This window comes from Rhinoraja longicauda, chromosome 35 (assembly GCF_053455715.1).
Source record: "Rhinoraja longicauda isolate Sanriku21f chromosome 35, sRhiLon1.1, whole genome shotgun sequence".
Taxonomy (NCBI): domain Eukaryota; kingdom Metazoa; phylum Chordata; class Chondrichthyes; order Rajiformes; family Arhynchobatidae; genus Rhinoraja; species Rhinoraja longicauda.
Genome location: NC_135987.1, coordinates 16,623,517 through 16,646,528, shown reverse-complemented (window position 1 = coordinate 16,646,528; position 23,012 = coordinate 16,623,517). Strand labels below are relative to the sequence as shown.

The following is a 23,012-nucleotide window of genomic DNA, read 5'->3' as shown; positions in this document are numbered from 1 at the left end:
GACCTGAAACATTAACTTTCCACAAATTCTGTTTGACCTGCCAAGTATTTCCAGCTTTTTCTCTTGTTATCTCAGATTTCATCTGCGGTGTGACTGACTTTCCTTCGATGTAATTCAAGATCGCTTTCTCAGACTAAATTCCATGAGTGCAGCCTGTTAGCCATCTGGGAATTACAGACAGCACTTTCTGGATTTCTATCTTAATTCCCAAGCAGTGGGAGACTTTAGGTTGATGGAGTAACCCTTTTTGGTGGAGAAACCCTGGCAAATGCCAAGTGTTCTGCCAACATTGCAGTTGTATTTGTACAATTCGCTGGTTCCTTCTTCGTATTGTGTTTCTCTAACTGGGTAACCATGACATACATCAGTCAAAATGTACCCACCCTTGTGTCTCCATCTCTTTTTAATCATATCCGTTCATCCTTGAAGCGTGACTTGAACAATGCTTGTCAAACTAGACAATAGACAATAGGTGCAGCAGTAGGCCATTCGGCCCTTCGAGCCAGCACCACCATTCAATGTGATCATGGGTGATCATTCTCAATCAGTTCCTGCTGTCTCCCCATACCCCCTGACTCCACTATCCTTAAGAGCTCTATCTAGCTCTCTCTTGAATGCATTCAGAGACTTGGCCTCTACTGCCTTCTAAGGCAGTGAAATCCACAGATTTACAACTCTCTGACTGAAAAAGTTTTTCCTCATCTCCATTCTAAATGGCCTACCCGTTATTCTTAAACTGTGGCCCCTGGTTCTGGACTCCCCCAACATTGGGAACATGTTTCCTGCCACTAACTTTTCCAACCCCTTAATAATCTTATGTTTCGATAAGATCCCCTCTCATCCTTCTAAATTCCCTTCTAAACTAATCACAAGGTGTGCCGAACAAACAATAGGACAGTAAGAAATGTAGTTAAGAGTTTATTTTCTCTAAGGTCTTGGCATCCCTCTCTCTTGAAGGCACTGAAAATGGTCCCCAATTCCCTTGATTCCTTTAATATCTGTAATTGAAACAAATTAAAGAACTGCTTACAGCACCAGGACATTTCTCTTACTGTGGCATCCTCCACAGAGGTGGACAGATGTCTGACCAGTTCCATGCCGTACGATGTGGCACCTCTACATCAGGTGGTTACATGAAGCAATTCTTAAAGTGGTACCGATCGATTTGACATAAGCCACATGTCTTTAAAGATTAAAAACAAGCAAAAAAAATCATACCCAGAATAATTGTCTAATTGCTTCACTGAAAATATGACACAGCTTTACAAACTGTTGAGTTGAACCAGAAGTTATTTTTAGTGTTTACCTCAGACACTGGGCGATAACCAGGCAATGCCAATAGTCTATTTGTAGATTCTCCTGGACTGACCTCTTACGCAGACTAGCACTCTCTTTGTTTACTGGCCTAGACACAAGGCATTAGCTAAACACAACACGGTAAAACTCTGATAATCCGCAATCCAATTTAAAAAAAATCTGCCACATTCCACAGGTTGAAACTTTCTGAGGGACTGTTACCCCAAATCCTTTGAAACTTACCAGGTTTACTGGAAAAATTGGTAGTCTACAGTTTAACTGCTGGAAAAAAAATGAATTAAGAGTGGATTGGAGTATTAATAGAAATAATATCCAAGAGTTCATTAAATCTTTCAGTCGAGAGCCACCAAAGTTGTGAGCTTGGAGGCCCAAGGAACAGCAGAACCCTGAATCTTGAGCAGAAGAAAAAACCCAAAACAAGTTGCCGGAGGAACTCAACGGGTCATGCAACATAAGATTTTTAAGATTATTAAGGGGTTGGACACATTAGAGGCAGGAAACATGTTCCCAATGTTGGGGAGGTCCAGAACCAGGGACCACAGTTTGAGAATAAGGGGTAGGCCATTTAGAACAGAGATGAGGAAAAACTTTTTCAGTCAGAGAGTTGTGAATCTGTGGAATTCTCTGCCTCAGAGGGCAGTGGAAGCCAATTCTCTGAATACATTCAAGAGAGAGCTAGATAGAGCTCTTAAGGATAGTGGAGTCAGGGAGTATGGGGAGAAAGCGGGAACGGGGTACTGATTGAGAATGATCAGCCATGATCACATTGAATGGCGGTGCTGGCTCGAAGGGCCGAATGGCGTACTCCTGCACCTATTGTCTATTGTCTATTGTCTAACAACAGTGGACAGAATGGACAGATGATGTTTCGGGCCAGGACCCCCCCTTCTTTAGATAGTAGTAGGGGGAAGAAAGCTGGAGAAAAGAAGTGGGGGCAGGACAAAACCTGGCAAGTGACAGGTTGATACAGGTAAAGGAGGTTTTAGGAGGTTAGAGGAGTCACTGCGACTTGTCACATGTGACAATAAAGTATTCATAAAGTATTCATTTGTTGGCCGATGGATGGTGTTGGACTATTGCAGCTTTGCAGTGTTTATTCATCTCAATCAAACCTTCAATTGAATCGCAAGCCCAATACAAACAATGTTTCAAGACATAAAAGACTGCAGATGCTGAAGCACAAACTGCTGGAGGAACTCCGTGAGTCAGGGGCATCTGTGGAGGGAAATTGACAGATGGCATTTCTGAAAAAGGGCCCTGACCTAAAATGACATCTGTCCATTATCCTCTGAAGAAGGGCGTCGACGCAAAATGTCATCCATTCCTTCTTTCCAGAGATGCTGCCGGTCCCGTTGAGTTATTCCAGCATTTTGTGTTTATCTTCGGTGTAAACCAGCATCTGCAGTTTCATCCTACACATCCTGTCCTTCAACATGGCGGTGCTGGCTCGAAGGGCTGAATGGCCTACTCCTGCACCTATTGTCTATTGTCTATTGTCTATTGTAACACGAATGCTTGGTATGAAGTTTCTGGTGCTTGACTTGTACCTGTAACCCCATCACCAAAGGAAAGGAGTGCTGCCCATGGAGTCACAGCTAACACTTGGGATACGAGTGATTTATGATGTGGGTTTCCAGCTATGGGGTGATGATTGTGGAAAAGATGAGGAATTTGCACTCTGTAATGGCAAGCCCCCTGCCTCAATCAGTATCTCATCAATCCCCATTTCAATTAACTCCTCTAATTCTGCTCCCTTTTATCATTCCCTCAATGATTCCAGCTGTCAATGCTGTAAGTTCTGAAATTTCCAATGCTACTCCACCTCCCTATCTTCCTTTAATACCCACCTTTAGTTCAGTTTATTGTCTCGTGTACTGGGGTACGGTGAAAAGCTTTTTGTTGCGGGCTATTGAATCAACGAAAAGGCAATTCATGATTACAATCGAGCCATCCAACAATGTAAAGATACAAGATAAAGGGAATAACGTTTAATGTAAAGTCTAGTAAGGTCCGATTTAAAGATAGTCCAAGGGTGTCCAATATGGTAGATTGTAGTTCAGGGCCGCTCTTTAGTTGTTGGTAGGATGATTTAGTTGCCTGATAACAGATGGAAAGAAGCTGTCCCTGAATCTGGAGGTGTGTGTTTTCGCACTTCTGTGCCTTTGCCTGTACAGATAGATACCCACCACTCCACATATTGGACATTGAGTCTTACTGAACAATGAACCCATTTTGTTTTTAAGGCCTACTCTTGTACATGGGCCAGGGAACACTCCGAGCGGGCTCAGAAGATTGCAAAAGCCAGACGAGAATTCTTCTATGGAACCTCAGAATCACAGACCCCAGAAGATAAAGGTAAATGTCAAATCCATCTTGGACATGTTGAAAAGATGCCACTAGCCATTGGCAGTCACATTGATGCTGTTATGGGTAGATTTGTGTAAACTGCTTTCATATTTCTTCAGGACATAAAATGAGGCCATTCAGTCCATCGAGTCTGTACCGGCTCACAGAGTATTGCCATTCCATGGCTAATTCCCCCCTGCCATCCACTCTCCGTACATTCCTAACAACTCCATGTTCTGCAACCCATCTAAACACATGGAGCAATTTAGAGTGACCTATTAAACTATGTGAGTGTGGGATGTAGGAGGAAATTGGAGAACCCACGTCATCACAGAGGGAACGTGCAAACTACACACTGAATGTATCATAGGTCCGGATTTAACCCAGGTCACTGGAGCTGTGAGGCAGCAGCTCTAATGGCTGTACGACAACCACCCAGTGTTAAGAATGTGTCGATGAAATTGGCATTTGATAGCTTGAATTGACTGATAAACTGTGATCTTCAAATGCAAATTCCGGTGTCTTTGTCGTTTTCTAAAATTGCTCAACAAGATGAAGGAAAGTCTGAGCAATGAGAAAGATTCCCAATGGGTTTCTTAAACAGGTGTGTTTTGTAGAAGCTCCGCTATATTCCAATGACATGCAGCATGATAGTGCGTGAAAGTGACAGAATTGTAGAGAGATGAGAAATTGGGGGTAATAAAACATGAGATGTGTGTAAATGGGTGAATGATGATAGGTGCAAACTCAGTGGGCCAAAGATCCAGTGTCTTTGGTTCTTTGCACAATTGAGTCCCATAATCCTTTGATATATTATAGTTCAGTTCTTATTCTAAATGGTATTTGGTGCTGACAGAGCTAAGAATAAGGGGTAGGCCATTTAGAACGGAGATGAGGACGATTTTTTTCAGTCAGAGAGTGGTGAAGGTGTGGAATTCTCTGCCTCAGAAGGCAGTGGAGGCCAGTTCGTTGGATGCTTTCAAGAGAGAGCTGGATAGAGCTCTTAAGGATAGCGGAGTGAGGGGGTATGGGGAGAAGGCAGGAACGGGGTACTGATTGAGAGTGATCAGCCATGATCGCATTGAATGGCGGTGCTGGCTCGAAGGGCTGAATGGCCTACACCTGCACCTATTGTCTATTGTCTATTGTCTATTGAAGCAAATAACTGCAAGTAAAATGGAGACTTGAGAAACCACATGCTGGAATCTTGCGCAAACCACAAAATGCTGGCGGAACTCAGTGGTTCAGGTAGCATCGGTGGCAGGAATGGACAGGCAACGTTTCGGGTCTGAAGAAGGATCCTAACCTAAAACATTGGCTGCCCATTCTCTCTCCAGATGCTGCCTGACCTGCTGAGTTCCCTCAGCATTTGGTGTAAATGTAATCAATATTTCTTGTTATGATAAACTCAAATAGGTCCACTCCTTTCTCTTAAAAACAAAAGCTAGTTGCCACATTGTGTTCAAACATAGCTGTTCAAAGCAGGGGCATATCTACGGAAAATAGCACCTATGGAAAGCACTGAAATTATATTGTCTATAAACCGAATGCATAGTTATCATGAGCACCAAAGATACATAAAAGGTGTACGGCACTTATTGTTCCTTTAGTGCAAGGAAATACTGCAATCTAATATTCACTTGTTTGGGGATGCAAAAGAAAAATCGATTAAATGTGCCGTTTGTGCTCGGCTGTATTAGATGAGGAGTTGGAATGGGGACACGGATTCGTAGACTGATTTGGTGCAAGTGGTATTCACTTATTTAAATACAACTGCTCGCGATATTTATTAGGATACATCATTCCCCTCTTTCCCCTCAATACTTCGCAAACTACTTTCCATTACACTTACGCCGTTACACGTTAGAAAACAAACGTCCTCGGCGCGGATGGCATGTCTGATTTTAACACAGAAAACATAGAAAACATAGAAAATAGGTGCATGCGGAGGCCATTCGTCCCTTCGAGCCAGCACCGCCATTCATTGTGATCATGACTGATCATCCACAATCAGGAACCTGTGCCCAATTTCTCCCCATATCCCTTGATTCCACTAGCCCCCAGAGCTCTATCTAACTCTCTCTTTAATTCATCCAGTGATTTGGCCTCCACTGCCCTCTGTGGCAGAGAATTCCACAAATTCACAACTCTCTGGGTGAAAAAGTTGCTTCTCACCTCAGTTTTAAATGGCCTCCCCTTTATTCTAAGACTGTGGCCCCTGGTTCTGGATTCCCCCAACATTTGGAACATTTTTCCTGCATCTAGCTTGTCCAGTCCTTTTATAATTTTATATGTCTCTATAAGATCCCCTCTCATAAACTCCAGTGAATACAAGCCTAGTCTTTTCAATCTTTCCTCATATGACAGTCCCACCATCCCAGGGATCAATCTCGTGAACCTATGCTGCACTGCCTCAATTACAAGGATGTCCTTCTTCAAATTAGGAGACCAAAACTGTACACAATACTCCAGATGCGGTCTTACAACTGCAGAACAACTGCAGAAGAACCTCTTTACTCCTATACTGAAATTCTCTCGTTATGAAGGCCAACATGCTATTAGCTTTCTTCACTGACTGCTGTACCTGCATGCCAACTTTCAGTGATGTGTACAAGGACACTCAGGTCTCGCTGCACTTCCACCTTACCTAACCTGACACCATTGAGATAATAATCTGTCTCCTTGTTTTTGCCGCCAAAGTGGATAACCTAATAGAAACTGCTCTGTGGCGCCCCCTTCAAGTGGCGCCCAGGACACGTGCCATACCTGCCATACCCTAGGTACGTCACTGGTTCAAAGTGTTTTCAGTTCCAATGCATAGAAGTGGACTTAGTTGTGTTATTCATATCCCTTGAATGGGGGTTGAGGAGTTGGTGCTTAACACTCTGTTTTCTCCTTACAGCTGAATCGGAGGTCCAGAAGACATTAGCAAATCCACACGCCGTTGACAATAATGAAACAGTGTGGAATGAGGTATCCACCAATGGAGCATCTGGGGTTTGGAAGCCTGTCAATCGCGACCTGAGGGAGAAGGCCAATGATCCAAAGGTCTCTCCTTTGCCAAATGGGAATTCCACAAGTTGCAAACCAGGAGATGCATCCAGAACGACCAAGTTCTCAGAGACAGACCTGGACGCAGTGCTGGTCAGACGCTACCAGGAAACCAATCTAGATGAAGTCATGGCTGAAGACAACATGGACAGTCCAGAGAAGTGTCAGAGTCCGCAACACCCAGTTGGATGTGACATCCAAGTGGACTCTCATTCCATTTCTCCCAGGTTGTCTATGCCTGATGGGAACCCTGGGAGTGGAGAAGAGAGTGGAGAGGAAGAGTCCAAAGCCGCAGACGATGATGTATTCTACGAGACCTCTTCTGCTGCTGCTGACAGGTAATGTGTATCCAATGGGGCAAGTGTCAGAGATGGTTCCCCACCATAAAGGTCAAACTACTGCAAAGACGAATAACCAACCTTCAAATCCTACTGTGGAGGAAGGAACTGCAGATGCTGGTTTAAACCAAAGATAGACGTAAAATGTTGGAGTAAATCAGCGGGTCAGATAGCATCTCTGAAGAGATACCCCTTGACTCTCAGTCTGAAGAAGGGTCTCGACCAGAAATGTAATCTATTCCTTTTCTCCAGAGATGCTGTCTGACCCGCTGAGTTACTCCAGCTTTTTGTGTCTGTCTTCAAATTCTACTCACTGAGATACTTGAGAGGCAATCAAATCCTATGTGGTGTTACCTCCTCATGCATCCGGATGCAAATCCAGCTCAGTTGACAAATCTATTGTTGAAAGAACTAAATATGGTTGATCATTAATGGGTCCAAGCTGAAATCTTTGAGTGAATTATGGGGTGACTATGCTTGGGACAGCTGGACCTTGCCTTAGTCAGGATTATCCTGATGTCAGAGAGAAATGTTCAATGACGATCTATAACAGTGAACTAGTGGGGGTGATAGACAATAGACAACAGGTGCAGGAGTAGGTCATTCAGCCCTTCGAGCCAGCACCACCATTCAATGTGATCATGGCTGATCATTCTTAATCAGTACCCCATTCCCGCCTTCTCCCCATACCCCCTGACTCTGCTATCCTTAAGAGCTCAATCTAGCTCTCTCTTGAAAGCATTCAGAGAATTGGCCTCCACTGCCTTTGAGGCAGAGAATTCCACAGATTTACAACTCTCTGACTGAAAAAGTTTTTCCTCATTTCCATTCTAAATGGCCTACCCCTCATTCGTAAACTGTGGCCCCTGGTTCTGGACTCCCCCAACAGGGGGAAGTCTTTTAGGACCGAGATGAGAAAGTTTTTTTTCACACAGAGAGTGATGAATCTGTGGAATTCTCTGCCACAGAAGGTAGTTGAGGCCAGTTCATTGGCTATATTTAAGAGGGAGTTAGATGTGGCCCTTGTGGCTAAAGGGATCAGGGGGTATGGAGAGAAGGTAGGTACGGATACTGAGTTGGATGATCAGCCATGATCATATTGAATGGCGGTGCAGGCTCGAAGGGCCGAATGGCCTACTCCTGCACCTATTTTCTATGTTTCCTGCCTCTAACGTGTCGAACCCATAGAAACATAGAAACATAGAAAATAGGTGCAGGAGGAGGCCATTCGGTCCTTCCAGCCAGCACCGCCATTCATTGTGATCATGGCTGTGACCCCTTAATAATCTTATATGTTTCAATAAGATCCCCTCTCAATAAGGTCTCCTCTGTGATCAAACAGTGCTGCTGGATATAAATAGACCTCTCCATCTTCAGGTTACCTGCTCTTGTTTTCCGTCAGTATCAGAATGACCATTTCTCCAGTCATCTACTGGTTATTTTAGCTCAGTTCCCCGCCCATTGATATGGTCTGGCATGGTGTCAGCAACATAAGACAGACAAATGATCGTAATCTGCCTCTGGGCTCATCCTATCAGAGATTTTCCTTTGGCCACATCCCTCCAGCTCCTTTATCTGCAATTTAAAACTAATTTGTTTTTGTCTACTCCAGTTATAATAAAAGGGGTCGGACCTGAATGGTTAACTCTGCTTCTCCCTCTGCAGAACCTGCCTGATCTATTGTGTCAGAAAATACTGCAGATGCTAGTTCAAATTGAAGGTAGAAAATTCCTCCCGGTGGCTCAGCACTTCAACTCCCCCTCCCACTCCCAGTCTGACCTTTCTGTCATGGGCCTCCTCTGTTGTCATAGTGAGGCCCACTGCAAATTGAAGTAACAGCATCTCATATTTCGCTTGGGCAGTTTACACCCCAGCGGTATGAACATTGACTTCTCCAACTTCAGATAGTTCCTCTGTCCCTCTCTTTGCCCTCCCCCTTCCCAGTTCTCCCATTGTCTTCCTGTCTCCAACTACATCCTATCTTTGTCCCACCCCTTCTCCTGACATCAGCCTGAAGAAGGGTCTCGACCCGAAACGTCACCCATTTTTTCTCTCCTGAGATGCTGCCTGACCCGCTGAGTTACTCCAGCATTTTGTGTTTACCTTGCCTGATCTGTTGAGTGTTTCCACCATTTTATGTATTTTCTTAAAATGTAATATTCCTAGCATTTTTTTAAATGTTCATTTAATGTTGGAAAAAATGCCTTTAGCTGACTGAAAGAATGAGGGGGTAACGGTTTACGGTGCAATAAGTCAAAGGGTTAAATCACGGTGGAATGGATTTCTTCCGCATCTCCCAACCCTGGATCCTCAAGTGCCAAAAGGGATGTGGTCTCTCGGCCAGTGGTGACAACACCCATGCAGGCTCCTCTCCGATGTTGGCTGCCCACCACCTGCTAAACTGCAGGTCCTTGCCAGCAAAACCCACTTTCCATAAGTAGACATAAAGGAAGGAAGGAAGGGTGAGATGTATTTAGTGTGGGGACTTATGAAAAGATTTCCCAGTGATTGGAAGTATGTAGAGGTGGAAGCGCATGCTGCCAAAAGTGCCTTCTGGAGGTGACAAATGAAATTGCATTTGCTTCCCGAGTTAGTGTTGTGATATAAATAAGGACATAATGACTCCTCATCAGCTAATCATTATAAGGCAGGTACTTCACTGATGGTCTAACTTTATTTACGTAACCCATTAAATACAACACTACATTCCTGTACACCTTCAACACAGTGAAGTATTCTGAGGTGTTTTAGCTTGGTGTCTTAAGTTAGGGAACCTTTTTAAACATCGAGGCACATATAATTCAATCAATATGTAGAGACAAGGAACTGCAGATGCCGTTTTTTTAAAAAAAGGACTTAAAGTGCTGGAGTGCTGGAGTAATTCAGCAGCATCTCTGGAGAACATAGATAGGCGACCTTTCGGGTTGGGACCCGTCTTTGGTTGGACCCGTCTTTAGTCTGAAGAAGCATCCCAACATGAAACGTCACCGATACATGTTCTCCAGAGATGCTTTCTGATCCGTTGAGTTACTAAAGCACTTTGTGTCTTTTTTATGCATTCAAGCAACCTATTAACACAGGATTCAGTGATTCTGAAGTAGGCAGCGTCCCTCTTTCAATAACTGATTAGTCAGGCCTTTGCAATCACTGAACCATGTCCGTTACAAATTGTGGACATGTTCCACTGTATCATTTCTGGTCTCTTTGCCAAGCAGCTGTTAGCGGATATCTGGCCAGATATGGTCTAATTTTATGAAGTATATATATATAGCCTGAAAACGCATCTTCCATCCATTCCCTCCAAAGATACTGCCTGCCCTGCTGAGTTCCTCCAGCAGTTTGCTCTTTACTCAAGATTCCTGCATCTGCAGACTCTTGTGCCTCCATCTAAAAAAAAAATTTCTCACAAATCCATCCTCATCATCCATTGCCTTCCCAACATGATCAGAGAACAAGTAAATTCCTTATTACTTTATTGATGTTGCAGGATCTTCCATGGAGGCCAGGCAGGTTCCTGGTCATTTGGGTTCACATAAAATTTTGCTGAGCTTCCATGAAACAGAATGGGAATCTATTTCCCACACTCACTTTAAACACACTGGGTTCTATTCCCCGATCCCTTTAAACTCATCGAGTACTCCATCAGTCTGAAGAAGGGTCTCAACCCGAAACGTCACCCATTCCTTCTCTCCAGGGATGCTGCCTGTCCCGCTGAGTTACTCCAGCATTTTGTGTCTATCTTCGATTTGAACCAGCATCTGCTGTTCTACACATTTCGAGTACTCCTTTATGTTCCCTTAAAGCTTGTACTCCTTTATGTCCACCACCCTCTTTAAACTCACCAGGTTAATATTCTCGCAGTCTCTTTAAACACGCCGGATTCTTCTTTCCATCGTTCCCTTTAAACTTACAGGAGCCCCGTCTCCTGCACTCCCTTTAAACTCGGTTCTATTCCCTGCTCCCTTTAAACTCATCGAGTACTCCTCTATGTTCCCTTAAAGCTTGTATTCCTGAAGAAGGGTCTCGACCCAAAACATCAACCATTCCTTCTCCCCAGAGATGCTGCCTGTCCTGCTGAGTTACTCCAGCTTTTTGTGCCTATTTCCCTTTAAACTCACCAGGTTCTGTCTCCCATACTCGAATTAAAACATTATGGCCTTTTGCCAGCTCTCCCTTTAAACTCATTAGGTTCACTAGAAAACTGGTTATGCTACTGTGTTGCACTAAAAAATGGATTAAAAGTGGGTTGGAGTATTAAAATTGGTAATATCCAATAGTCCGGAAAATGTGTTTGTTCTGCATCACCAGAATCATGTTGGTGCTGGATTATCGGAATTTTACTGCATCTGCAGCACTCTGACTCAGTGATCCCTCTGCTGGTCGGTATTTGCATTGTAATGTGCATAATATGGTTTATGCATTGATAACAGAAAATGCTGGAAACATTCCTCTGGTCAAACAGTACCAAAGATACTAAAGGAACAAGATAGACCACTTGACCCTAAAAACCGCAATATGTCACGGCGCCATTTTAGTAGGCAGAAACTTGCAGAAACATTTAAAAAGAAAAATAACAAAAATCTGTGAATTGATAGACGAAATATATTCTGCATTGTTATGGTATCATCACACATACTGTTCCCCCAAAACACTGATTACACTGCAAGAGGCAGAGCGAACGGCGGGTTTTGCTTACTAAAATGGCGGACGTTATGCTCCTTTGCGTACTACACTTCAGTATAGGCAATTTCGACGGAGTGGTTCATCATACTCCTCTAGTATCTTTGAGCAGCACAGAGGGAGCTTCTAGAACATTGGACTTTGTCTGAGGAAATGATGTGCTGCAATGTTTTGAACTATATTCTACACTCTGTACCTTCCCCTTTGTTCTAATTATTGTACTTGAGTTTGATTTGACTGTATCTATATATGGTATACCCTATCTACTGGGAGAGCATGCAAAGTAACATTTTTCACTGTACCTCGGTACATGTGACAACAATAAACCTGAACCTAAAGCTCCTGCACTTTGCCAAGGTCTTCACCCCAGGTTGTGGAGCAGCTCCCTCTACTGGCAGGAGAGTGAGTGCCCAAATCTCTCAGGTTTGGGATAGTTAACAGAACCACTGGAAAATGGAGAGGAGTTTCGTGAGATAAAAGAAACTGCAGATGCTGGAATCTTGAGCCAAAAACAAAGTTCAGTCTGAAGAAAGGTCTTGACCCGAAACATCACCTATTCCTGCTATCCAGAGATGCTGCCTGTCCCGTTGAGTTATTCCAGCATTTTGTATCTTTTTTTTTTAGAGATACAGCACGGAATCAGGCCCTTCGGCCCACCGGGTCCGCGCCGCCCAGCAATCCCCGCACATTAACACTATCCTACACACACTAGGGACAATTTTTACATTTGCCCAGCCAATTAACCTACATACCTGTACGTCTTTGGAGTGTGGGAGGAAACCGAAGATCTCGGAGAAAACCCACGCAGGTCATGGGGAGAACGTACAAACTCCGTACAGACGGCGCCCGTAGTCAGGATCGAACCTGAGTCTCAGGCGCTGCATTCGCTGTAAGGCAGCAACTCTACCGCTGCGCCACCGTGCCGCACGTATCTATCTTGTAGAGGAACCCAGTGGGTCATGCAACATCAGCAGAGGGAATTGGACAGATGACATTTCAGGTTGGGATCCTTCTTCAGATGACCCAAAGCATCATCTGTCCATGGAGAGATGGGCATAGTCCATCGTCTGACATAGTGAGTTGTGATCTTGGACTCATTGCATGAAAGAGCGATGGAGTTAGAAACCCGCTGGGGTATACAATTGAATGGTCCTGATTAGAACCCAGCCGAACCCAAGAACATTAGCTTTTTTTTCCATTCCCAACACAATCCAGAGCAGAAAAGCAGTGAAATGGTGTACTGTGCTGCACATTCACTGCTGTTGAGCCACAGCTGAGGACTCCTGATGTACTGAGCGAATTATCCTGTCCGAGGTACAGCACTGATGTAAGGCATGGCACAAACTGATCCAAACCTGAACGTTTTATCAGAATAAACACCCAACCTGACCCAAATGTGACACATATAACTGGTAATGTGTTTACAGGCCTGTTATACTGCTGCCAGTAAGAATTTTATAGTTCTGTTTTCGGTACATATAACAATTAAACATCCTGACACAAAATGTCAGCTATCATTTTTCTCCAGAGATGCTGCCTGACCCGTTGAGTTACTCCAGCACTTTGTGACTACTCTTGACTCTTGATATTATTATCTTCAGATTTGACAGTTTTTAAAATTAATCAGCCACTCCAGCATTGTGACTCACACTTCCAACTGTTCGGCTTTATTTATAATTTCTATTTTAGGTCTATCAGGCTTTTAATTTTAATCTGCCTCACCCCTCTCGAGACATGCACTGCAGCCCTCTCTTAGCCGACCCTGCCGATGCTTTCCCAGTCATTCAGGGATAAAGCACAGCAACAGTTCTTCACATCCACCATCAGCCACCCAGTTATACATGCCAAATTAATCCCACATTCTCATCAGAGCAGGGCCGTCTTAACGCATGGGCCTGATGGGCACTTGCCCGGGGGCCCACGAGCATAGGGGCCCCATGCTGATCTATGTATGTTAAGTGACTTAGAGTCATAGAGTCCTACAGCACAGAAAGAGGCCCTTCGGCCCATCGTGTCCGCGCCGCCCGTTACCAAACACTTGCAATAAATAAATACTACTTTAAAAATGTAGGTTCAATAAGTGCTTTTTTCGCAACATTTTCGGTCACTAAGTGCTTCTCACAGCGATCTGTAAGTGCTTTTTGCAACAATGTAGCACCCTAAGTCCATCGCTAAGTGCTTTTCGGTAAGTGCTTTTCGCCAGCACGACAGGGGGGGGCTGGTAGGGAAAGGGGGGTGGGGGAGAGTAACGGTAGGGGCCCCAGTACACTGCTTTGCCCGGGGGCCCATAATGCTGGAAAAACGGCCCTGCATCAGAGGTGGCACAATGGCTGAGCTGGAAGAATTGCTATCTCGCACGCCAGAGACCCGGGTTCAATCCTGACCTTGGGTGCTATCTAGAGGTGTTTGCACGTTCTTCCTGTGACCGCAAAAGGGCTTCCCCTGGGTGCCCTGTTTTTTTCCCCACATCCCATTTGTATGATAAGTGGTTTCTGTAAGTTTGCCCTAGTGTGAATGGGTGATCGATGGTTGGCGTGGACTCAATGAGTTGCAGGGCCTGTATCTGTGCTGTATCTCTAAACTAAACTAAACTAAACTAAACTAAACTAAACTAAACTAAACTAAACTAAACTAAACTAAACTAAACTAAACTAAACTAAACTAAACTAAACTAAACTAAACTAAACTAAACTAAACTAAACTAAACTAAACTAAACTAAACTAAACTAAACTAAACTAAACTAAACTAAACTAAACGTAACGTAACGTGTTTACCTCTGGGAGAAATTTACAGTGGCTGATTAACCTCCCAACCAACTCATCTGAGGAATATGGGAGGACATATACACATCAGGGAGAAGGAGCTTAATGTATGTATATATATCAGATGTAGTTAATATAGACATTATTGTGTAAATAGGTATATTCATATGATTGTAGGGGTGAGTGAGTATATATGTAGTTATATATGTATTTTAGGTATTAGTTATTATAGATAATACTTGATAAATATTGATTAGGGAATGGGGGTAGGATTAAATAAGTCCACACTTCTTCCTACTCCTTTTCGCACATGTAAAGACGTTAAGTAATGGATGAAATTCTGTATTTCTTCTGGGGTTTTTTGGGGTTTTTTTGTTGTTTATTTTGTTTTTTAATTGATGTCTTTTAACATGTACGAAATAAAATGATGAAATTAAATGAAAAATGAAATGAAGGAACAACCTTCACCCAGGAAGCACCTATCAGCTTGAACCTGGATCTCTGGTGCTGTGAGACAGTGGCTCTACTAGTTGTGCCACCGTGCCTGCCAGCTCTGATTATGGGTCTCTGACTTAAAACATTAATTCTGTTTCTCTTTCCACAGATGTAGCCTGACTGGCTGAGCGTTTCCAGTATTTTCTGTTTTTATTTCAGATTTTTGTTATTTGTGGTTCTGTTTTACTTTTTGTCTGTCACCACTGGAGTTGTTCAGCCTTTCCAAGTGTCTGGCCAACCACTGACCTTACCTTCTTTGGTGTCGGAAAGAACTGCAGATGCTGGTTGAAATATTGACCGTACCTTCTTTGGTCTTCACCCCTCCCACTTTCTCTGCAATGTAAAACTTGTTCCATTCTTAAATTTCCTCAGTTCAGATCAAAGGCCAACAATCTAAAACATTTAACTCTGTTTTTCCCCTTGCGCAGATACTACCTGACCTGCTGAGTATTTCCAATACTCTGTGCTTTTTTTGCTACATTAGTCGAGTCCCATTGGGGTTGGCTTGGGTATACAGAGACTTTGGCTTAATACAAAAGGAAAAATATATCTACACCAATGGGGAAAGAGATGAGGAGTGAGACTAATTGGATTGCTCTATCATAAAACAGCCCAACTTAGATGGGCTGATTGGCCTCGTTCTGTGCAGCATGTTTCAATGTCTTTCACTTCTTCAGGTCACCAGACACAGAGGTCAAAAATCTGCTTCCATCTGTGGCCTTGATCAGCATTTCCCGGAGTCTCTCTGAAGAAGGGACTGACACCTTCAGCAAACAGTTTGAGTGCATCCTGGAGTCTCAATGTGCCAAAGGCACCTCCTACACCAGCCTAGACTCAGTGGAAATCCTGGCCTCTCCCAAAAGGAGCCAGGGGAATTATTTCACCTTTGACTTTCCGGCCCTGACCTCGGAAATCCAGGAGCAGATCAAGGAGAATGCCCGTCTGATTGAAGAGAAGTTTTTGCCCTGGCCCAGTGCTAATTCATCCACGGACTCCAGAGTGGACTCGAGCTGGTCAGGAAGCCCCAGGTCCCAGGTGTCAAGAGTGGGGAGGAAGCCAAGTGCCAACCCAATGGTGGGCTACAGCAAGTCGGAGAACCTTCTCACCAAGTGCCAACTCTACACAGGCAACAACTTACTCAAGGGGGTCCATGAAATGGACACTGATGAACCACAGTCAGATTATTCATCCAGGTAAGTTGCAAACTGTTCTGAACCTGGCCCAATGATGGTTTCTGAGTTTGAACTGTACTACTGGCAAAGCAACAACATATTCCAATCCTTATTTGTGACATCGCAAGAGTGGCACAGAGGTGCAGCTGGTGGAGATGTTGCCTCTCAGTTCCAGTGATCAAGGTTCAATCCTGACCTCTGGCACTGTCTATGTAGAGTTTGTACATTCTCCCTGTGTTGGGTACTCCTGTGTTTCCTCCCAAACCACAAAGCCAAGGTGAATGGAAGTTAATTGTTCCCGAGTGTATCGGTGAGTGGTGGAATGTGAAGGGAAATACTGGATATGTTGGGTGAATAGAAATATGGGATTAGTGTAATGACTGCTTGATGGTGGCCTGGACTCGATGGGCCAAAGGGCCTGCTTCCCTGGTGATCTCAGTACTTTGCCTACTCACTATCCTTGTAACTTTGTGATGTTCATTCCTGGACTGTTGTGTATTCATAATTTTTAATATTCCACCGATGACTAGACCTTCAGCAGCTTGGGCCAAAACTTCTGGAATTCCCTCCCTCAACCCCAATGTAGAAAAACCTATCTCTTGAATCAAGGGTTGGTCATTTCCTCCAATGTGGGTCATGCTGCATTTTCTTTTTAAATCATGTGAAGCATATTGGGCTCCATGATCCAACTGTTGGCCCAGGGCACCTTGCCATCAATGCTGCATCTAGCACAGAGGGTTAACATGTTCATGTCTTCTGATAATACTATCACACCCTGAGGTACCCCAAGAATGGTGTAAAGTAAAACTGTTGTAACTGGCAATTACATTAATGAAGCAAAACTTTACCTTTTTGACGTGTATCATAACCATCGAAGGACGTTTATGTTTTTTATTAAAATGTTGGTTTCCATTAACATTACACAATGAATGTATCGCTATGTTGCTTGTGCGGGCTATCTCTTTACTCTTTGATTTTCTAAGGTCAAATCAATTAATAACTGACTGTTGGATGATGTTAATGAAACATAGTCTAACTTAATAAGACATCTTGGTGCCAACAATGTTTATTTGTGGTTTTGAGATAGACTAGAATTGATTTCAGAGTGTAAGATATGTGCGTGTGTTCAGTGTAACAATAGCCTAAATGACCCTGTCTACTTCTCAATCTTTATCATTTTGGTTCAGCTAATACATCATCCATTTACTCATCTCCCTTTTCTGGGCTGATGTTTGTGTTTTGCTGAATGCACATTTTTCATGCTTAACTTTGCTATATTCAGTCACGGAGCCGTTTCAGATTTGGATTAGCAATCTGGAGATTATGGGTTAAAATACCACCAAAGGCAAATTGAGAAACTGAACTTTAATGAAATTAAATATGGAGAATAGCATCTCTGGAGAGAAGGAATGGGTGATGTTTCGGGTCAAGACCCTTCTACACCCATCTGTTTTATTGAGTGTGCTGTGGTAAAGTCTGGTTTGGTTCCCCCATAGTGATCAAACAGGTCACTTGGATGTTGACAAAGGTTGAGATTGGCAATAATTGGCATTTTCTCAACAATGTTACCACAGTCACCTTCGGTTAATGATTTGCTTTGGCAGGCTGAAGGTTGCATTCCACCAGTGCATGGAGGCGCAGAGTGCAGTAACGTGCAGCTACTCAACGTTTGGTGTCACAGGTCATAATCTCAGCCTTTCAGGGCACAGGACACAGAGCCAGTGGACCAGGAGGGTCACTGGCCTGGCATATAGCTTGTCTGCCAACCTCCAGGATTACTAATGGAGCAGAAAGTTTGGCGGGGTTGGGGCCAGTGGTTGAAAGACAGAAGGAGAATAATAAAATTGTGAAAAACACCAACAGAAAAGGCCCAATGGAAGATTAATTTACAGCCTTGGTAGTTGATGCACCATTTTTCTGGATCCACTGAAGATGTCAAGAGATTCCATGTAGCAACATATTATAGAGATAGACCTAAAGTGCTGGAGTAACTTAGCGGGCCAGGCAGCATCTCTGGAGAACATGGATAGGTGTTGTTTCCGATCGGGACCCTTCTTCAGACTGTGGTGGGGAGGGGAGAGGGGGAAGAAAACCCGAAGTGAGGAGGGGCAGGCCGTAGCTGGGCAAGTGATAGGTGGATACAGGTGAGGGGGTATTTGACAGGCTGAGGCAAAAGGTGTGAGATGAAAAGATAAAAGGTGTGAGATAATTTAAAACAATTAAAAAATAACCATTGAAGGGGTGATGTGGATTGAAGAATCCACAGTACAGGAGACATAGAGTAATGTGGGATTGGGAGTAACTCGAGGAGTTGATATAGAGACATGATGGGCCAAATGGCCTCCAATGTTTAGCAGCAGGAGATTCAAAGAGATAATAATAATAATAATAATACATTACATTTGTATAGCGCTTTTCTAGACACTCAAAGACGCTTTACATGGTAAATAAGACCAAAAAAATAAATAGATAAACGAACAGAAAAGGAAGAATAAAGTGAAGCGACGGTCAGTGGTTGAAGGCCGTGTTGAACAGGTGAGACTTCAGTGATGTTTTGAATGTGGTGAGTGAGGAGGAGTCTCTGATGGTCTGAGGTAGTGAGTTCCAGAGGGTGGGAGCAGCGATGGAGAAAGCCCTGTCCCCCCAGGATCTGAGTTTGGTCCGGATGTAGAGGGACAGGAGGTTAGCAGCAGCAGAGCGGAGGGTGCGGATGGGAGTGTGTCTGTGGAGGAGGTCAGTCAGGTAGGATGGGGCCAGGTTATGGAGGGCTTTGTAGGTCATGAGGAGGATTTGAATGATCTGAATGATTCCTAAAACAAACTAGGAACAACGAACTAGGAACAACAGGCCAGGAAGCATCTGTGGAAGGAGCAGGGCAACATTTCGGGTTGAGACCCTTCTTCAGAGTTAAAACATCCTGGCCGAAACTCGGTCCCGACCCAAAATAGCATCTGTCATTTTCCCTCCACAGATGCTGCCCGATCCATGGAGTTTGTCCCCAGTGCTTTGTTTATTGCGCAAGATTCCAGCATCTGCAGTCTCAAGTGTGTCTCTGAAATCTATCCTGATTCGCAGAGTAACTAATGCTCAAAATCTTGGTGAAGTGTTCTTGATTTTTTAATATCCAAGCTGCAATGGAAAGTGATGGTGACTTTGAGAAGATACTTTCTTCGCACACACACACACACACAAATGCTCCTCCTGAAGCACAGGAATGTTCAGATACAATAATGGCATTTAAAATACTTTTGGATAGGCATGTGGATATGTGGGGGGTAAGGATCACATGCAGACAGAGGAGATAGGTTTAACCTGCGATCATGTTGAGTGTGGACATTGTAGGCCAAGGGCCTGTTCTTGTGCTGTACTGTTCTATGTGAAAATATATGTCATATATTCTCTTAAATGACAGGGAGAATTCAGACCCTCTCCCATGCGATATCTGACCACTTTCTCCATGTACAGATCCAATTCCCTTTTGGAAATTCCTTTTGGAAATTCCTGTTGAATCTGCTTCTGCTGCCCTTTCAGATAGTGTGTTCTAGTGCACAACAACTTGCTCGATGAAACAAAAATGTCTCTTCTCACAACCCTAGTAGGTCGCCAGGGGTTTACCAGAATAGCAAAGCATGAGCTGTGAGGGTGGATTGCACAGACTACAGTGGTATGGTGGTACATTCAAACCCTTCAGCAGGCATACAGCTGAGAGAATGCTGAATTGTTATGGCCGTCGTTACATGAGGCATCACTCTAAGCTGCTGTTCGTTCAGATGCTTATTTAAACTTGGGAATTCCATGGTATTGAAATAAAACTTGGAATTCTCCTGATGCCCTGGCAAACATCCCACCCTCCACATTCGCCAGCAGGAGTAGAGAAACCCACAATGTAGGATTGAGTTGTGTGCAAGGTAGTATCTGACTTTGCCTCCTAATACAGTCATTGTGTGTTAAACACTTTGGAATGCCTCAGGGAGTCTTTACAGAGTGTTGTGTCAATACAAGTCTTTCTTGCTCTATGACTGTGTTATTATTTTGAAAACAGCCAAGTACAATTCAGTGCCAAAGGGTTAACCAATTGTTTTGTAACTCTGTACTTACAACCAAAACAAGCCTACAGAAAGGGACAATACTCTATTGAATGTACTGTATCTGTGTAAAGAAAGTCTCCAGTGTATGTGGAGACGGCACTGGCACAAGGCCAAAGAAGGGCAGGCTTGCCTGCCTTCACTTCCTGGTGATGTCTTTTAAAAATAATCCACAAGTGAACGTGTGGTCTAATTTAAAATGAGGTTAGGTGGTGTGTGGTCCCAAAGCAGGAGATCTGCTGGCTGGTCTTCGAGATGGATGTACAGAGCTAAATCAGCTCTCTGCAGGTATGTAGTTAATGATGATATGTTGCTTGGAGCATCTCAGCCCTTGGTTTGACCAAAATTGCACAAAACTGTCTAGTTTGATTGTTGTTGTCTTCGGTTTCCTGCAAATCTCAACCGCAATGCAGAAGCAAGTATCTAGGGAGTGCGGCTTAAATGGATTGCTGTCAGTAAGCTGGTTGGAGCAAATGGGACGAAAATTAGGACAGAGTTTAGGTCATGCTTGAAGTACTGTACTACATTCTGCACACCAAGGTACAGAAATTCTTCAGCTGTGTAAAATTATTTAGTGTTGATGTCCAAGGTGTCATGTGCTGGTAGCTCGCTCCTATATCTTATGGCTTTCCATGATACCATCCACCACTTCAGAATGTACGGTGCAAAGCTGGTAGATCACGCATCTACATCACTAGGTGCGAAGGAGAAACTCCAGGATGAGGGAAAAGGAAGACCCAATAACTGAGAAAATGAAGACATGTTATACCACTGGAAGGTATGCAGATTCCCCAGGACTGGAAGACCTCAGTCAAAAGGAAAGATTGGATAAGCTGCGTTAGGAGGTCTATCTTGTGGGGTGTAAATGTATCGGCTAGTCCTCTGGAGATGGAAAGAATGAGGCGTGAAACGTTCAGAGTTCTCAGATGGTTTGGCACTGTTGATGCAGGGAGATTGTTTTCTCTGGTTGAGGGTCAGGCTCAAAATAAGGAGTAGGCTATTGAGGACTCAGATGGAGCGGAGAAATGTCTTCACTGAGAGGGCAGTGAATCTGGGGAATTCCCTACCGTGGAGATCTGCGTCGCTGACTGCTTTTAGAACAGAGATGGACAGATTTCTGGATATTTGTGGCACTAAGGGATATATGGATAGAGCAGCGATATGGTGTGAAGTCGATCTTGTTGATGTCAGAATGGGCTCAAGGGGCTGAATGGCCTACTTCTGCATTTCCTTTGGCGTTAATAGCCTACTCTTGTACTAGTCTAATTCTTTTTGGTCAGTCCGCCCAGATCGAGGTTGACTTGCTTCCACTCTGGTTCCGAGGAGAAATATAAGGCTGTAGACTTTCAGCAGGTGGGCCTCTGTATGCTCCTGATGGATGGCCTCCAGGTTCACAATAACATCCCAAGTGGTCTTTCTCCATTTTGAGCAGTCATGAGTCAGAGATGTTGCATTTCTTCAAGGACGCTTTGAGGACAAACTCAGATCTTCCCTGTCCTCGTTGTCTTGTGACATAACTCAGAGTAGTCTATCTAATGTCTGTGGAAATGGATCAATGACTCAGGGTCTTGCTGTTAGTCTCATAACTTGAAGAGTGACCATCATTCCTCCAGAATGTCTTTGGCATGTGCAGGAGACCACATCATGGATTCCAAATCCCTCTGAGAGACTCTAACTGTGGACAATCTGTGCATTCCTACCAAGGGGTTAAATGGAGGGATTCTTGTTGGGAGACCATTTAGAGAGGGAGGGGGGGGAGGAGAGGAGAAAGAGAGAGTGAAGAAAACTACAAGAGTAAAGGGGAAAGAGCAAGAGTGAGCAAAAGGGAAGGAGGGAAAATGCGAGACATATGATGAAAGAATGGATCGGCTGGGCTTGTATTCACTGGAGTTTAGAAAGGCGAGAGGGGATCTTAGAGAAACATATAAAAATCTTAAGGGATTGGACAGGCTAGATGCAGGAAAAATGCTCCCAATGTTGGGGGAGTCCAGAACCAGGGGTCACAGTTTAAGAATACGGGGTGAACATTTAGGACTGAGATGAGGAAACATTTTTTCACCCACAGAGTTGTGAATCTGTGGAATTCTCTGCCACAGAAGGCTGTGGAGGCCAATTCACTGGATGTTTTCAAGAGAGAGTTAGATATAACTAATGGAACCAAGGGATGTGGGGAAAAGCAAGAACGGGATACTGATTTTGGATGATCAGCCATTATCATATTGAAGGGCTTGAAGGGGCGAATGACCTACTCCTGCACCTATTTTCTATGTTTCTATGAGAGGAAGAGAGAATTGAAGAGAAAAGAGAAAATGAAAGTCAGAGGGAGAGAAGGGAAGGGGGAGGGAGGGAGAATAGAGAGGGAGGGAGTGTGAAGAGAGAGGTAGAATGAGTGGGAGGAAAGGGGAGAGAGAAATGGAGAGAGGGGGAGGTGCGAAGGTGAGAGTCACAGAGAACCAGCAACTAAAAGGAAATCATTGACAGGAATGAGGCTTGCAGTGATTAGTTTACAAGTGAACAGATATGGAACCCAGTAGTATAAGAAAATAACTGCAGATGCTGGTACAAATCGATTTATTCACAAAATGCTGGAGTAACTCAGCAGGTCAGGCAGCATCTCGGGAGAGAAGGAATGGGTGACGTTTCGGGTCGAGACCCTTCTTCAGAACCCAGCCTCCCACTTGCACACACCTCCTTTCGTAACTCCACCTCCGATGAAAGTTTTGAAAGGGGTTGACCTGACACAGTTGTGTGAGGCGGACAATAGA

At 43.9% G+C, this 23,012-nt stretch overlaps 1 protein-coding gene across 1 annotated transcript in view; it reads left to right on the top strand.

Annotated features, from left to right (window-relative positions):
- LOC144610004 (PH and SEC7 domain-containing protein 1-like) overlaps nucleotides 1-23,012 on the top strand; it is a 120,198-nt gene that overhangs the window by 16,821 nt on the left and 80,365 nt on the right. The window contains 3 exon segments of the mRNA XM_078428440.1: nucleotides 3,561-3,672; nucleotides 6,566-7,052; nucleotides 15,668-16,183. Of these exon segments, the coding sequence (XP_078284566.1) occupies nucleotides 3,561-3,672; nucleotides 6,566-7,052; nucleotides 15,668-16,183 (1,115 nt within the window).